This window comes from Eutrema salsugineum, unplaced genomic scaffold (assembly GCF_000478725.1).
Source record: "Eutrema salsugineum unplaced genomic scaffold, Eutsalg1_0 scaffold_17, whole genome shotgun sequence".
Taxonomy (NCBI): domain Eukaryota; kingdom Viridiplantae; phylum Streptophyta; class Magnoliopsida; order Brassicales; family Brassicaceae; genus Eutrema; species Eutrema salsugineum.
Window position 1 is genome coordinate 2038527 of NW_006256852.1, and position 17523 is coordinate 2056049.

Sequence of the window (17523 nt, forward strand, 5' to 3'; positions counted from 1 at the left end):
TTCTAAATGCTATATTAACTGATTTTTTAGGCAAAAAAAATCATGATCTATGAAAGACCGCGAAAATCTGATTGAAATCACGAATGAAAAATAACAATAATATAAACGACATGTTAAGGTAAGAGATTAAAACAGACGAAAAAAAACACGGAGTCGAGATATGATCTCTTTCCTTAACTCAATAAATCGCCGGTAATGTGTGACCGTATGATGCGACTTTTGAATCCCGAGATACAACCGTGATGAGACTATTATACAACACTCGTAATAGAATCTGCGAACTAAAATATTACGCTATAGCTCTCGAGACACTTACGATATTAAGACGAGAAAGATTTTGCTGGAAAGAATTATTTGCTGTGTGTTTGAGGTATTCGAGAATTCGATCATCTAGAATAAGAGAAGAGGACGTCTATTTATACTGGAAGGTTCAGCCTAATCCGCAAGGAATAAGGTTTGGCAAAAAGGAATATTCACGAGATATTTTCCTTTTTCCGCAAGTAAAAGGATTTGGAAATCTTCTGTTATTATCTGGACGCAATCTTTTATTTCCTAAGATTTATCCTTTCAATATGCAAAAAATATTTCGCAGGAACTAAGAAGTCCACGACCAGCTATATAGAGCCCTAAGAGCCCTAAGAGCCCTAAGAGTCCTAAGAGCCAACTAAAAAAATGCAACGAGCAACGAGCCCGGCACGGACACCGGCGACGGCGGTGGCGTGCGTAGGTGTTTTTGCATAATGCCCTTTTACTTCCACAATGCTGTTGACCTTTATTGTGAGAAGGCCACATATATACAAGAGATTTTTCTCTTTGGTGAGCAATGTGGGACAAATACACTTCCATTAAACTTTTACTTTTAGTTATAGCCAATAGGAATATTTCATTTCCATAGACTCAAACCCAAATCTCAAATGAATTTATAAGGCCTATTTGCTTATTAAACTTCATTTCTTATTCACATAAACTCAATATTACAAATCCAAATGTTTATTAATATTGGGTTCCAATAATTTATTGTGTTAATTTTTATATGAATAATTATATTTTCTTAATGTAAGGTGAAAAACATTACCGCTGTGAGATTTTGACCAAGGAAGCCATGAATGTTACCATCGAGCCGATGACATACTACACAGTACGCACACCAGTGGACACCTTCGAATTTCCTATTGTACCCCTGAACTATTTCCGATTTTACATTTTCATCCCCACATTTCCTCGGAAAATTCGCAGATCACTCTCTCTCTCACTCTACCAGCTGGAATCCAAGGCAGAAAATGAATACAAGCCTCTCTCTCCACTTCTCCCTCTCCCTGATTCCATTTCTCCATTATTAATTTGATTTTCTGCAATTTGTGTTCGGTTCTCTCACTATCGCGGGTTTTTGAGACATTTCGACTTCTTATATTAATTTATTTAATTTTTATCAGTTTAGTTCTCTTTCGTTTTCTGGTATTCTTCTTCTTCGGATGATATAGTTATCTGAAAAAGTTTTAAGATTTGCGATGAAATCTTCGACTCGGCTAGATTCAGTTGTTTTTCAGCTCACTCCCACTCGAACCAGGTAAAAAATAATCTTCTTTCCTTAATTGTTATTGATCCAAAATGGGTTAGTTAAGTTGTTAATCTGTGTGATAGAAACTGTAAAGCCGATAATATATGTGACATAATTGTTCTATAATAATGGAAAGATTGCTGCTTTTTTTCTTTTTGGTTTCTTGAGAAGATCATAAGTCGTTTAATGGCAATTGATCCCAAATAGGTTAGTTCAGTCGCTGACTTTTGTGAGATATTGCTCCACGAAAGTTGCATTTTTTTTGTGTTCCTTGATAATGTTGAATATATAGGTCTGCGTACCAAATTACTACGGGAAAGTTAAGTCCTCTTCTTGTGGGTTGTATTCAGGTGTGATCTGTTGGTAACAGCTAATGGAAAGACTGAGAAAATAGCTACAGGGTTGCTTGACCCTTTTCTTGCTCACTTGAAGACTGCACAAGATCAAGTAGCAAAAGGTGGCTACTCGATAATTCTTAAGCCTGAGGATAGTGACAATGCAGCTTGGTTCACTAAGGGAACAATTGAAAGGTGTATATCATATCAATTGTCTTTACATGGAACTTTTTGAGTTGGGATTGGACATTTGGATTGAAATTAAGGGTCTTTTCTTCTTTGTTATCTTTAGGTTTGTTCGATTTGTGAGCAATCCGGATGTCCTTGAACGTGTTTACACCTTAGAAACTGAGATCATACAGATGAAGGAAGCAATTGGTATTCAGAAGAACTGTGAAATGGCATTGACTGTTGTAAGTAAACTTGGATTTTTGAATAGTTTTTTTTGGTGTTTGGTCAATGTAATTTAACGTAAGATGTATAAACAGGTGGAAGAAGATCTACGAGGAAAAAGAGTAGAAAGTACTGAAGGTATTCTATAACTATTTTGTAGTTTATGTGTAGTCTTTATGCTAAAGCTTTAGAAGAGATATTTCACTGGAAAAATCATTGTCTCTCAGGATTTAACTGATAATGAACATGTTACACTATCTCAACTCATAAAATGGAAAATATTATACTACTTGGCTCTTGATCTTTCAGTTTAACCAGTATTTGAAAATGTGAATCAGGTAGCAGGCCTTTATTACAGCTCAACGAGGAGAAAGCTATTGTCCTTTACGAGGTTAATAAGAACCGAAATGGTTCCTCTAATTAAAAGGGTTTTCTTTTCATCCTTTTTCTATTGGAGAAACCAATTAATTTCATCTTCTTGCATCTTTGACAGCCTGATTCACATCCAAAGCAAGCAAATCGGTCTGCCGCATCAGATGAAAACTCTAAGTATAGCTCTTTGCATGAAAGATATTAATTTTCTGTGTATTTAAGAACGAGAGTAGATAAGTGTCTGATTGGTAATGTGGAATTGTCTATCAGAGTTCAAGTTCTGAAAGTTCTGGAGACAAGGAAGATAGTGTTGCAGAAAGAACAAGGAATGGCATTTGCTCGTGCTGTGGCAGCTGGTTTCGATGTTGATGATATGCTCCCTCTGATATCTTTCGGCAAATCTTTTGGAGCCTCACGTTTGATGTGAGAAGATTTCATCTTTCTCACCTGTTTCTGTCATTGTTTCGTAACCAACAAGCTCATATCCATTTAAGTGTTCAAATTTGAAAGAATCTTTGAGTTAACTTAGTTATCTCATGTTTTGCTTCTTCGATGTCATAGGGATGCCTGTTTAAAATACAAGGACTTGTGGAAGAAAAAGCACGAAACTGGCCAGTGGGTTGAAATTGAAGCAACAGAAGTAATGGCAACACAGCCAAACATCTCTGCAATGAACGATTCAGGGATTATGTTCGCAAATGCTGCTAATATGCGTAGGGACTCGTGGCCAGGGACACCTGAAAATAGTGGTAAGATGATCCATAAATGGATTATGTATGAGCCATATTAGCTTAAGCTTGAATATCTTGTCTTTGCATTGTTTGGCATTGCTTTTGCACAGCCGATATTTATTTCAGTATACTTCATGTATCCAGATGTGAAGTCTCCTACAGATAATAAACCAAATGTAAATCAAGAACATGTGCAAGGGCAGCATCCGCAGCCAAAGTATGCACCCTGGCCAGTCCACTCTCCGCCAGGTACCTTTCCTATATTTCAAGGATATACAATGCAGGGTATGCCGTACTACCCGAGCTATCCAGGAGCTAGTCCATATCCATCTCCCTATCCGTCTACCGATGATTCTAGACGTAGTTCTTGCCAAAGAAAGGCTAAGAAACATCATTCATCTTCTAGCGAGGACTCCGGATCAGAAGATCAGGAAAGAGAGAAAGGAAAATCAGGTAGAAGAAGAAAATCAGGGAAGGTGGTGATTCGGAATATAAATTACATTGATTCAAAGAAGCAAGATCATCCGGGAACAGAATCTGATGCTGATAACAATCATGAAGAAGGGGCAAGAGTAGAATGTTACAATGGTAAAGAGAGAGTAACAAAAGGGACAGAGGCTGACACTGGGGATTGGCAGGCCTTTCAAACTTTTTTATTGCAAGATGCTGATAGAGAAGAACGTACCATTGACCATATGATGGAAAAGGAGATTGCAGGGAAGAAGAGGCAAGGTACAGGGAAATATGATCCGTTGGCTTATGATGAACGTGGAGGAGAAAAATATCAAGAAAGGGATACATCTGACATTCGGAATGGAGCTGTGACTCGTAGAATCAGGGGATCTAGTGACTCTTTTATGGTTCACCAGAGAGAAAATGGTTTTGAAAATTCTTCTGATCCTCTCAACTTAAATGGATTTGATAATCCAAGGAATGGTCTGGATAAGAGGTCATCATTTAACATGGATGATGATTCTTATATTGTTACTCGGGGATCTGCAGTGCTAGATGAAGCTGGAAGAAATAAGCGAAATGCTATAGACATCGGATCAGAGATCTCTTCGTACCACCATCCGGATGGAAATGAAAGAAAGCAGGTCAATTATGAGCCTCATGATCTGAGCTTAATGCGAGAACGAGAAACAGAGAAGTTATCAGCTGGGTATGATCCTGCACTAGATTTTGGATCCAAAGCTTTGAAGAAGAATAACCAGGCAGCTGGAGTTGCTAAGAAGTCAGTGAGAGATCCAAAATCAAGACTATCTAATGGTGCTGCAGATAAGAGGAAGGCTTCGGGGCCAATACGGAAAGGAAGACCCTCAAAGATGAGCCCTTTAGATGAAGCAAGAGCACGTGCTGATAAGCTTAGAAATTTCAAAGCTGATCTCCTGATAATGAAAAAGGAAAAGGTATATTCTCGACTTAAAACAATTTGATGAGATCATTGCTTTTGTTTATTATTGATCATCTAGAAAGCACAATCTCGAAGGACATAAAGCAAATTCTAGTTGAAACTTTGCATCACACTCTCTTATGACCATCCTTTCTTTTTATAGGAAGAGGAAGAGAGGAAACGTATTGAGGCTCTGAAAATAGCAAGGCAAAAGCGAATTGCTTCTAAAAGCAACTCAGCCGTAGGCCAGTCACAGTTGCCAGCACAGCAAGCCAGGAAAAAAATCCTAAACAAGTTTTCTCCTGGCGCTCCTAGGGCCTCTAAGTTTAGTGACTCAGAACCAGGATCATTATCTCCTCTTCAACGTCTTCCCATAAGAAGTGCTTCTCTAGGGTCAAATGACTCTCAGAAATTCCCCAAGAATGGTAAACTGAGTACCGGAAGTAAGTCAACAGTCAATAGGCTGACAAGGTCGATATCACCGTTACCTCCATCTAAGAGAGAAAGCTTAGCAACAGGGAATAGGGTGACCAGGTCGATATCACCATTACCTCTGTCTAAGAGAGGAAGTCTAGATAGTCAGAACAAGCCTGTCTCAAGAACAAGACGATTATCAGAACCCAAAATGGGTAATCATGGTGCGCCAACTTCTTCAGTGAGGTCACTGCGCACAATAGCACCCAAAAAAGTATCTGATGCTCCTGAGATAAAGAAAATATCTGCCATTGTCAACTATGATATAGCGAAAATTGCATCTCTTCCAGAACTGAAGATAAAACCACCCAAAGGTCCTACTAATGTTCTGGTGAAAGGAGAGAATATTAAGGCTTCAGCCTCAGAGATTGAACCAAGTGATAACAAGAACAAATCCTTGTGCCAAAACGATGTTGATGAAACCCCAGTGATTGAAAAGACAGTGGTGATGGTGTTGCCAAATTCAGCTCGAAGTATTAGTATAGATCGGACGAAACACGAGATGTCCGAGGTAGTCCCTGGAAGCTCCACGACCCGTGACTCTATTTTTTCGGAAGGAGGTGATAAGGAAGTCAATGAAACAATGCTAGAGAGTGGCAATGATCTTGTCTTAGTAAGCACTCTTATTCTAGCTAGATCAGTTTTTATTTAATGTTTAGACGGTTCTGGTGACCGGAATGGTTAATTTGCTTTCAGGTTAGATTGGAGACTCTGAGTGACTTAGTAACAGAAACACCAAAGTTTCTGACAAGTCGAAGTGTTGTTGAGAAACCATATGAAGCTCCATATGCTCGGGTTTCTTCGTTAGAAGATCCATGTACAGTGTACTCAGAGCATTCCCAAGCACCTGCACCAAGCTTACATTCAAATGAGACAGAGCAAAAAGCTGTCAAAGTCCTTGTACCAGAGAAGAACATAAGTGAGGCCTCAGAGAAATGTCAAACAAAGGAGTCAGCGTCAAAAGGGCTCAGAAAACTGTTGAAATTTGGAAAAAAGAGTCAGTCTTCGTCTACAAGTGAATACCATACCGAGTCTAATAATGCACCTGGTAATGGCAATGAGGATCAAGATTCAGCTGTAACCGCTGCTGCGACAAGTGAAGGTACAAACTTCTTACATCCTTTTATCTTTCAGTAATTACTGCCGAAGCATATGTAAATCTTGTTTGCTTTCTTGTAGATATATTTACGATTTTGTCGCACTGAAGTATTTTTGCTCTAGAATTATACTTTCCCATGAGACCAAGAACCTTTGAATTTTACACCAATATATGGATCTACTGATGTTGAATTCATGGTGTGGTATAGTGAATATGATACTCATGACTTGTGTACCTTAAGAAGTAGTCGGTATAAAGCCTGGTTATATAACTCGGAGTTAAAGTTTCTGTTTTGCCATCCAGCTTTTACACTGAAGAATCTCATATCTCAAGATGAAACACCTACAGCAGCAGCCGCTTCACAGAAATGTAAGTAGATAACCTTATTTTGTCGTTAATAGAAACTATCCTTCCCCTACTATACTTTGATCAATAATCTACGCTGTGAGTGATCCATAGACCAATAAAGTTTGCTCATTTCTTCTGCGTTTCTTTTCAGCTTCTCGCCATTTTTCATTACTGTCTCCCTTCAAGAACAAGAAGACAGTATCTTGAGGACACTGAATGAATCAGAGGATCCTCTCCATCATAAAGCATTGAGATCTTGTAATGACTGAGTATTTATGATGAGTCCGATATTTTCTGCAACAATTTCCGAAAAGAAAAACTACCATTGATGCAAACATTTGGTTCCCAATGCAATGAAATGTGCCTTTTTGCACCATGAGATGAGATGGATGCCAAATAATAGATATTAGGGTTATAATCATATTAGCTCGAAGCCCCAAATAGAAATTTTTGATTTTTTTTTTCATTTTTCTTGTAATTCAGGTCATAAGTCATTTCTGCTTCATCTTCTTCCTGAGTTCTGCCTGAATTTATCATCGTGTTCATCTTCATAAGAAAAAAAAGATGAACAAGAAACCGTTAACATGGTGAGGTTGGTTAACGGTTTCTTGTTCATTTTTTTTCTTATATTTTTATCCAAAGCTTATGGAACCACTATACAATTTTCCATTTACTAACTTACACTAACAAAAAAAAACCAAAAAATTTAGACTTGATTATAGAAAAAGTGTCTAATCTAAAAATTAATCCTAAAGCCTAAGAAAGATTAAGTATTTTCTAAAATTAACTCAGCAAATCCAAAAAAAAAATATATTTAGATATATATATATATATATATCTATATTTTATTCATCTAAATTAAACCCTCTCCATGTGTCTTATAAATCAAGAACTTAACAGAATCGTCCAGAAAAAGACAACAAAAGATATTAAAAAGAAATCAGAAAGAAGAAAATTCACCGAATAAATCAAGAAAAGTAAGAAAAACGTGTAGATTCTGCGAATGGAGTATTCCATTCGATCTCTAGACCCTTCTTTTGTGTCGATGGAATATTCTGGTCTTGACACTATGGAGATTCCCTCTGCTTATTGCATTTAACTGTCATTGCTTCTATAAACTTTGCAAGACATTAAAACATGGCTCTTGAAACAATGGCACTGTCGTTATCTTGTGCCAAGTTTTCATCAGGTAAGTAAATATCAAATGGGTTCTTGAACAATCTCTTCTTTTTTTGTTTTTTTTTTTGTTTTCAAGTTTCTAATATCTTAAGATTGGTTCTAGGTGTTGAAGATGATGATAATAAGGAGGCATTTGTTTCCCCTAGATTTGTTGTGATTGGTCACAGAGGATTTGGGATGAATATGCTTCAATCTCCAGATGAGAAAATGAAAATGATCAAAGAAAATTCTATTCTTTCTTTCAATGTCGCTGCTGGTTTCCCCATTGACTTCATTGAGTTTGATGTCCAGGTTTGTTTTTTCCCTCAGAAGAATCTGTTCTTATTTTGTTTCTATTTAAGGAAGAATAGACAAATTTCCTGCAAAATAAATTCTCCAAATTTTGTTTTGCAAATTTACCTTTAACTTGCAAAAAATACACATCAAATCCACTTTAGATATAACCCGCCGTCACCAAAATCAAATCCGCTTAGATATAATCAAATCGAAGACTTAGCAAATGAGGAATCCAAATCTACTTTTAGAATTTAAAATATGTATGTGATAGTATAACTTTTTGAAAAAAAAAAACACGAGAGGATACTACTCCGGGTTAAATTCGACTTCATAGGTTTGACTTATATTTTGCGAATTGAATGTAAACTTGCAAAAAAAAAAAATGTCATTTGGAGGGGTTTTGTTTTTGCAGAAAACACAAATACAAAAAAAAACCACAAATCAAATCAATGATTTGGTCGAAATTATTTGTTTGCATTTGTTTTTTTGGTCATCGTTTGCATTTGCTTTTATATTCAATTATATGATGTCTTTTCCAAATGAAGCCATAGTGTTAAATAGAAAAGTTCTTTTGTAAATTGCAAACGTTAAAGCTAAACACAAACACCAAAAACAAACGGTAAAGGAAACCCCAGTCGCATTTAGTGAGATTTTGTTTAAAAATGTAAATTAGCCTAAATTAAGAATGTAACTATTTTTATAGGTGACAAGAGATGGTTGTCCTGTAATTTTCCATGATAACTTCATGTTCACACAAAAGCAGGTTAGTTTTTTTCTTTCTCGCTTTTTTCTTTTTACACAAATAATCTTGTTGCTGATAGATAAGTCTTAGTTTTTTTTCACTTTCCATTAGCAAAAATTTAGAAATCAGCAAAGTTGGTATCAATTTTTACAGGGAGTTATCATTGAGAAACGAGTAACGGAAATGACTTCACATGAATTTCTCTCATATGGCCCACAAAAGGATGGTTCAAATGTGAAGCCTATGTTTAGGAAGACAAAAGATGGTAGAATTTTCGAGTGGAAAGTCGAGAAGGATGATCATTTGTGTACCCTTAAAGATGCATTTGTAAAAGTTAAACGTTCACTAGGATTCAATATTGAGCTCAAATTAGACGACAATATTGTGTATGGAGAAGAAGAATTGCGTCAAAATATTGTCAACATCTTGAAGGTAAACAACATATTCTTCACCCATCTGTTCTTTGATCTTGTTATGCTGCTTCTTCAGTGTTGGGGTTGATCCGCTTTGGTCCAAAAGGCAAAACCTGCACCGATTTATTTTGGATTCCTTCCCAAAAAATCTCATATTAGTAAGAGTTGAACTTAACTTATATATTTGACTTATATATTAATTATGCAAACTTCAACGCGAGATTTGAATGGATATCCCAATAATCAATAATGTCAATTGTTTTAGCTTCCATTGATACATTTATGATTGAACAGGTCGTAGATGAGCATGCCAAGAACCGCCACATAATCTTCTCAAGCTTTCATCCTGATGCGGCTCGACTCATCAGGAATATGCAAAGGAGTTATCCTGTACGATTTGCTTCTTTGGTTTTTCTTTTCTCCATCATTAATTTCTCCATCATTAATTGATCAGGGTCAAGTAGTTTACTTGGTTATGTAGCTGAAAATGCTTATATGTGTTTTTAGGTATTTTTCTTGACAAATGGAGGAAGTGAAATCTATAAGGATGTGAGAAGGAACTCGCTAGACGAGGCCATCAAGATTTGCAAAGAAGGCGGTTTGCAAGGGATTGTATCTGAGGTTAAGGCCATATTAAGAAACCCAAATGCAATCACACGAATCAAAGAATCAAACCTTTCACTTCTATCCTATGGCCAGCTTAAGTAATGAACCAAAACATCCTTGTCTTTTCTCTTACGTTTCCTCTGTTTTTGGCTCTGAAACAACTTGTTGTGATATTTCAGCAATGTCGTGGAGGTGATTTACTTGCAATATCTGATGGGTGTGGAGGGAGTGATCGTTGATATGGTAAAGGAGATCTCCGAAGCCATCGCAAACATTGAGGTTAGAAACGAGGAAGATGAAGAAGAAGATGATAGAAGAGAGTGTCTGATTATATTTGGAGACGAGAGGAAAAAGGTGAGGATTTCTAAGGATGAGATCGCTTTCTTAACAAAATTCGTACCAAAAAAACTTCAACAGTGATGTTGCTTCGTTTACAGTGTAAATTACTTGTACATAGACTACTTAATTAGGCGGTTATAAATTAAAATAAAAACTGGGGCATAGTTTTTGTATGTAAACGAAAAATATTAACGACAAGAATAAATCTTGTTGATAGTCTGATACATTCGAAATATCAAAAACCAATTTAACATATTTTCAAAAAAAAAAAATCAAAAACCATTTAGGGAAAATCGCATATCATCCACATTAACACAGTTCGTAATAGAAATTTTCATAGGGAGAAATTTAGATGATTGGAAACAATATTATGATGGAATAATTGTTTGACCAAATAGTTTCTGGATAGGTCTGTATGTAAATTGTCACGTTATTGTTAATACAACAAGAATATTGTCACAAATTTTGGTCGCAATATCAACAATTTTTTGAAGTATGACATGGCGCATTTTATTTAATTCGTCAAGGCTAGATATTTCCTTGGCACTTGGGAAATCTCTCCTTTATTTCTCGAATTTTGAACCTCGATCCACCATTTTAGATAGGCGACTAGCTTTAATTGCAATAGCATTGGCAAGATGCCGTGATTAGTGTCATCACCCAAATTACATAGCAAAATAGATTTGACAATACCTTCACAGAGAGAAGGTGAGTGGAAAGTCGACCTAACAACAGTTCCTTGCAGACTCATGAAATTGTTGCAACTTAGTCAAGTCATGTTCATCTTTGGCTGATATTCTAAGCGTTCTCCACATTTCAAGATGAGCTCTCTGCCAATTCTAGACACATTGTTGATGCTGTAGATTTAGATTATGAGAACAGGAAGAGTAAAGATGAGAGATATTCACATAATTGAAGAGGGACTCGAAAATGTTAAGGATCATGTAGGCACTTTGTTATCTACTCATTTGGAACCATAATGAATAAGCCATAGGTATTCACAAGAAAGGAGTGAGTAACTCGCCCTAGGCTTAATAACCGGAACCGAAGAACCGAACCAGAACCGACCCGAAATAACCGGTTCGATTCGGCTTCAGATTTGAGTTTAATACCTATTGGATCTTGGTTTGAAGATCCATGGATATCGGGTCAGTTCCGGTTTTTACCCGAGAACCGAAGATCCGAACCGAATACCCGAAGCTTATTTTAGTTGGGCTTTGATCGATTTAGTTATGTGGGCTTACCATATGCAAAAAAAAAATTGTGTGTTACCAACAAATTGGGCTTAGGCAAATACTAACCCAGTAACCAAAATGGAAAAAAAAAAAAACAATAAAACCTTAAAAAAAATTGTACGACCAAAAGGAGAAAGAACCCCGATTCTAAAACCGACCTAATCTCTTTCTTTTCTCGTTAAACCCTTTTAATCACCAAACTGGAATCTGCAAACCCTAACAGCCGTCGCGTGTCGCCGGCTCCACCTTCCTTTGCATCGATAAACCAGCCGAAGGTAAGCATCTTCTCCTTCTCTTATTCTTTCTCTGCCTCAGCAAAATCAATTTTAGGGTTTTAAAAAAAAAAATGAAATCGGTTTGGGGATTAGGGTTTTCGTTTGAATCATGATGAAATGAGTTCATTTCATCATCTTTTTTTATGTTTCCACTATGAAATTGTCAACATATACTTGAAAACCGAATTTAGGGTTTTTAAAAAAATGAAATCGATTTGGGGATTTGGGTTTTTGGTTGCGAAAATATGAAATTGAGTTCGTTTAATCATCTATTTGGACGTCTATACTACGAATTTCTCATCACTCTTCTCGAAATCGGATTTAGGGTTTTTTAAAAAAATGAAATCGATTTGGGGATTAGGGTTTTTGGTTGCGAAAATATCAAATTGAGTTCATGTAATCATCTATTTGGACGTTTATACTACGAATTTGTCATCACTCTCTTGGAAATCGGATTTAGGGTTTTTTAAAAAAAAATGAAATCGATTTAGGGATTTAAGGTTTTCGGTGCAAAAATATGAATTGATTTGGGGATTAGTCTTTTCTTTACCTTTATTTAACAAATAGAGTTCATTTGCCTTTGTTTTTTTTTTTGAGTTTGTGTTAAAATTTCTTCTTAAATGAAATAGTCATTAGCCTTTCTGCATTGTTATTTCGTGAATGTTCTGGTTAGCTTAGGTGAATGTTATCGTGAATCTTTGGCTTTGTGAATTGTTATTTCGTGAATGTTCAAGTAGAATCTGCTTAGCTTAGGTGAATGTAATCGTGAATGGTAGTTATGTTTTATTAGTTTCATTAGGTGAATGTCGGATATGTAAAGTTGCATATGAGTTATGATTTGCTTGTGTTGGTAGTGTAATATTGTTAAGTAAGAATAAGGAAACCTTATTCTTCGAATCACTTAAAACACTGCAGATGGATTCAAATCCAGAAGACCCGAACATGAATGAAGATCCAGATATTGATATGGATGATGAGTTAGAGGTGACAGAGGATGAAGCTGAGACTCCTACGCCTACTTCTGCAAGTAAAGGTAAAGGGAAAAAGAAGGCTACTGCTAAGGGAAAGAAAAGAACAAGATCATTTGTTTGGGACCACTACACAAGAACGAAGGCAAACTATGACAAGTGTAATTGTCATTACTGTGGAAAGTCAATGGCATGTGCATCATCATCCGGCACCTCCAATCTGAGGTTAGATTTTATGTCATAATATTCTTTGTATACATAATCTGTTGATTTTATGTCATACTCTTAATATTGATTTAGGTCCTCAAGAGTTTTATATTGCAGAATACTCGATGACAAATTGTTTTCTTTGACTTTGTTTGTGATTTTGTTGTGTCTCAGGTTGAGAGCTATTGTCGGCACATAATTACAAAGGTTGGGTTATGGTGGGCACAACAAAACAATAGACAATGTCACATGTCTTTGTCTTTTTTTTTATGCTTATCGTTTGTTTATTTTTATTTCATACCACAAGTTTGTTATCATAAGTTTGAGACCACAAAATGAAAAGAATAATTCACACCACATGTAAAATATCACTCGTCTATATATTTGGAGTAATGACCTAGTGTTTTATCATATCTTCATCCTCAATGTTCTCTTCTCTCATTTTATTCTCCTTCTGCATTGATTAAAAACAAGCTCCTTTTTTGATATCAAAACACACCTTCTATTCTCCCATTTTATCCGATCTATTCATTGATTAAAAACAAGCTCCTTCTTTGATATCAAAACACACCTTCTATTCTCCTTCTTCTATACAATACCAAACCAACTACCAAAAAATTAATGGCTTCTTCTTCCAACAATGATTTTGGTAGATCATTTGATGAAGCACTTGATAAAAGGTTTGATGAAATCTTTGATCAAACTTTTGAGAATCTGTGCAATGCTTATGGAGAGAATCAAGAGACAACCAAAACCAGAAAAAACGGGCTTTTATCGAAAGAGATCGCGAAGAAGGCCATAATCGGTTATGGAACGATTATTTCAGAGATGATGCAACATATCCTGCTCATATCTTCCGGCGACTTTTTAGGAGGAACAAACATGTGTTCTTGTGTATTGTTGAAAAAATTTCCACTGAAGTTCGATACTTGAGACAAAAGAAAGATGCTCTCGGAAGGCCTGGTCTGTCTGTACTTCAGAAGTGTACAGCTGCCATTCGTCTCTTGGCATATGGTACTGCGGCTGATGCGGTTGACGAATACCTCCGTCTAGGTGAAACTACAGCTTGTGCATGTTTGGAACATTTTGTAGAAGGAATAGTTGATTTTTTGGGTGATGAGTATTTAAGAAAACCAACCCCAGAGAATCTTCAACACTTGCTTGATACTGGAGAGCAACGAGGATTTCCCGGAATGATAGGAAGCATTGACTGCATTTATTGGGAGTGGAAGAATTGTCCAACCGCTTGGAAAAGACAATATTCACGTGGTTCAGGAAAACCCCACTATTGTTTTAGAGGCGGTAGCTTCATATGATCTGTAGATATGGCACGCGTTTTTCAGACCTCTAGGTACTTTAAATGATATTAATGTTCTTGATCGATCACCCATTTTTGATGATATAATACAAGGTCATGCTCCGCGAGTAAATTTCTCTGTCAACAGAAGGGAGTACAACTTAACATACTATCTCACAGATGGTATGTATCCAAAATGGGCAACTTTTGTCCGATCTATTCAACTTCCACAGGGAGCAAAAACATGTTTATTTGCTGAACGTCAAGATGCTACCCGAAAAGATATCGAACGGGCGTTTGGAGTCTTGTAAGCTCGATTTGCCGTTGTTAAAAATCCAGCTCTCTTTTGGGATAAAGAAAAAGTGGGAAAGATTATAAGAGCTTGTATCATACTCCATAATATGATAGTAAAAGATGAAAGAGATGGATATGCACACTTTGACATTTCAGGTTTCCAAAATGGAGAAGAAAGCGAGAGTTCAAATGTGGATCTCACGTACGAAACATCTATGCCTTCAAACATAACCAATATGATGGGTGTTCGAAAAAAAATCCGAGATACGCAACATCATCAACAATTGAAGGATGATTTGGTGGAATATATCTGGCAAAAGTTCGGACATAATCAAATCGACAATTGAGTTTGTTTTGCTAAAATTGATTAATAAATTCAAGGTTTGCTAAATTTATGTATGTTTGTGTTGTTTTGTGTTATGAATGAAATAAATAATAAATTTTCATTATTTTTTTTTAAAGAAATCATATTATATTTTATGTTTAAGAAACTCAAACATTTTCCACCAATGGGCCCATAAAAAACATGGGTTTCTTACAGTTGTTTCTAAACTCAAATTAATGCATAAAATAATACTAAGAAACACTAATTGTTTCTTAGCGATAATGCTGCTCTTATGTACTGTACTTGTTTTGATTTATTAATTGTTCCATTAAACTCATACGCGTTAGCGTATTCACTTTTCCAACTTCTACGCGTTTCATTTCCATAAATTTAATTAGTTTATGAAACAAGACGAATCAATCAATATTCCATCATTAATTCGTTAATGGAAAAGAGAATATCTGAAAATAGCATAGTAAATGGTGTTACTTTTCACACAAGAAAACATCATTTCAAGTAGCGATAGATAATAAAGAATAACGAATGTGTCTGATAGTCTTATCGATCAATATTCCATGGTTAATTTTTAAAAAGGTTAGAAATAATAATGATAAATTTCCCTACACTTCTTATAGTATTGAGCCACCCTTAGGGTCTTGACTCTCGAGCCGCATTGTAACCTAATAAATTTATCTCTTTCCTCTGAAGATGTGAGGAGTTTCGCTCCTAAACCATCGTTGAAGATCGCATTTTTCCTCTAAATGACGAGTCAAGTCCGATAAGAGGAAGGTTTGATCTGAGTGACAGTGTACATGTTTGTTGCGTGTGACGTGCCATCAGGTTCCAAGCGTCTCAGGGCCATCGCCGATTCGCCGTTAAACATGATTAGTTTCATATCCGAACGTTATTTCATTATTGTGTCGTCTCTGTTTCCGCTTGATTTTAGATTCGGAGAGTCATGTTTCTATACGAGTTTAGGGTGTTTTTATCTTTTATTATTTTCTTGATATATTCAGTAGGATCTTATCAGTGATGGAAGGAGAAAAGATTCTCTCTTTTCCAAATTGTTCATGTCAACAGTATTAGACCTAACTTTAAAAGGTTACGAAGCTACGATCTATCACATCAAGGTTTTTTGTCACAGGCTCTTGTTGAGAAGAATTTGGAAAACAAAGATTCTTGATCTGCTTTCGAAGAAAACAAGCTATGTGAGGACTGTAAGTTACTTTTATGATTTCATTTATGAAATCTAATTCCAGGATGATCTAGATTTAATTTAATTCAACTACAAACAATTACTTATACAAGAAGAAAGACTAACCTTGATCCATGCTTGATAAGGTTTGATATGGATTCTATTCACCAATTGATTTCTTCCTCCCTTTGACCTCTAATTTCTTTATGATCCCTTTTGATGGCAAGGAATCTTCTCTTCTCTTTGATCGATAGTTTTCTGTTTTAAGGAAACTTAATTGTTTCTCTTCTAAGTGAAGAGACACGTAATTGTTTTCCCACACCCTTCAACATTAACCACCAACATATATATATGTACAGATAATTGAGTTGCTTTTCCAACCATCGTGTACTTTCATATATATGCTTTCATATTATATATATGTATATAAATCTATAACCATATAAGACAATAATACTTATAAAATTTAATATGGTAAGGGAGGAGGGTTATCAATACACCCAGATTCTAATGTCTTTAATCGAAACTGATCCATCACGGTATTGTCTTTTATATTAGAACTGTAAACTTTAATATGAACTTGATCTTTACGATTAAACCGAAAAGACACATAGGTCACATAAGAATATAAATATTCTTACATTCTCCCACTTGACCTTTGTGTCGACTTAATGGTTCAATAACTATAATGTGCGCCTTTATATCAAGTTCACTTGACCTTTAACTATCATAATAAAATCGGAACTGATCGAATCATGGCGGTCACACGTCATTGAACGACATGATTCCTTCCATGTATTAGAAACCAATTCTAATTTAATATAGATAGTTTTCCTTATGTTGAGAAGAACCTTAATTCTCAACCTAACCATATGTTATCTATGAACTTTAAGTGTATACACATACTTTAATGATAACATACTCATTAAAACAGAAACATAACTTTAAGTGAATTCATAGTAGTGTCACACACCTAATGAGCAAACCATAATCAATACAGCAAGGTCTTATCTATAATACCCATACGCTCTACATGACCAATGAACGCCTTGGGTGGTAATCCTTTCGTTAACAGATCCGCAACCACCATATCTGTTCTTATGTGCTCAAAGGACACACTACGTTTCTGTACTTCTTCTTTGACAGACAAGTACTTTAACTCCATGTGCTTAGCACCCTTCGAGTACTTGTCGTTCTTTGAAAAGAAGACAGCTGCGGAATTATCACAATAAATTCTCAGCGGCCTCTCAATACTGTCGACAATTCGAAGCCCTGAGATAAAATTCCGCAGCCACAATGCATGAATTGTGGCCTCAAAGCATGCCACAAATTCGGCCTCCATAGTGGAAGTAGCAATGACAGACTGCTTCCCACTTTTCCATGATATTGCTCCTCCAGCTAATAGGAACAAATAGCCAAACGTCGATTTCCTGCTATCGACGCACCCGGCATAGTCTGAATCTGAATAT

General features: G+C 36.0%; 2 protein-coding genes across 2 annotated transcripts; both read left to right on the top strand.

Annotated features, from left to right (window-relative positions):
- Positions 1-1258: 1258 nt before the first annotated feature.
- On the top strand, positions 1259-7079 carry LOC18020578 (COP1-interacting protein 7). Its single transcript, XM_006403202.2, has 13 exons — positions 1259-1567; positions 1909-2088; positions 2186-2306; positions 2382-2424; positions 2625-2677; positions 2780-2835; positions 2929-3081; positions 3220-3407; positions 3534-4798; positions 4946-5869; positions 5953-6358; positions 6659-6724; positions 6855-7079. Exons 1-13 carry the CDS (start codon positions 1509-1511, stop codon positions 6908-6910), a joined length of 3570 nt encoding a protein of 1189 aa, XP_006403265.1. The 5' UTR covers positions 1259-1508; the 3' UTR covers positions 6911-7079.
- A 703-nt stretch (positions 7080-7782) lies between these two features.
- Positions 7783-10487, top strand: LOC18020579 (glycerophosphodiester phosphodiesterase GDPD3). Its single transcript, XM_006403203.2, has 7 exons — positions 7783-7892; positions 7986-8173; positions 8862-8921; positions 9054-9332; positions 9608-9703; positions 9821-10017; positions 10099-10487. Exons 1-7 carry the CDS (start codon positions 7841-7843, stop codon positions 10337-10339), a joined length of 1113 nt encoding a protein of 370 aa, XP_006403266.1. The 5' UTR covers positions 7783-7840; the 3' UTR covers positions 10340-10487.
- The last annotated feature ends 7036 nt before the right edge of the window (positions 10488-17523 follow it).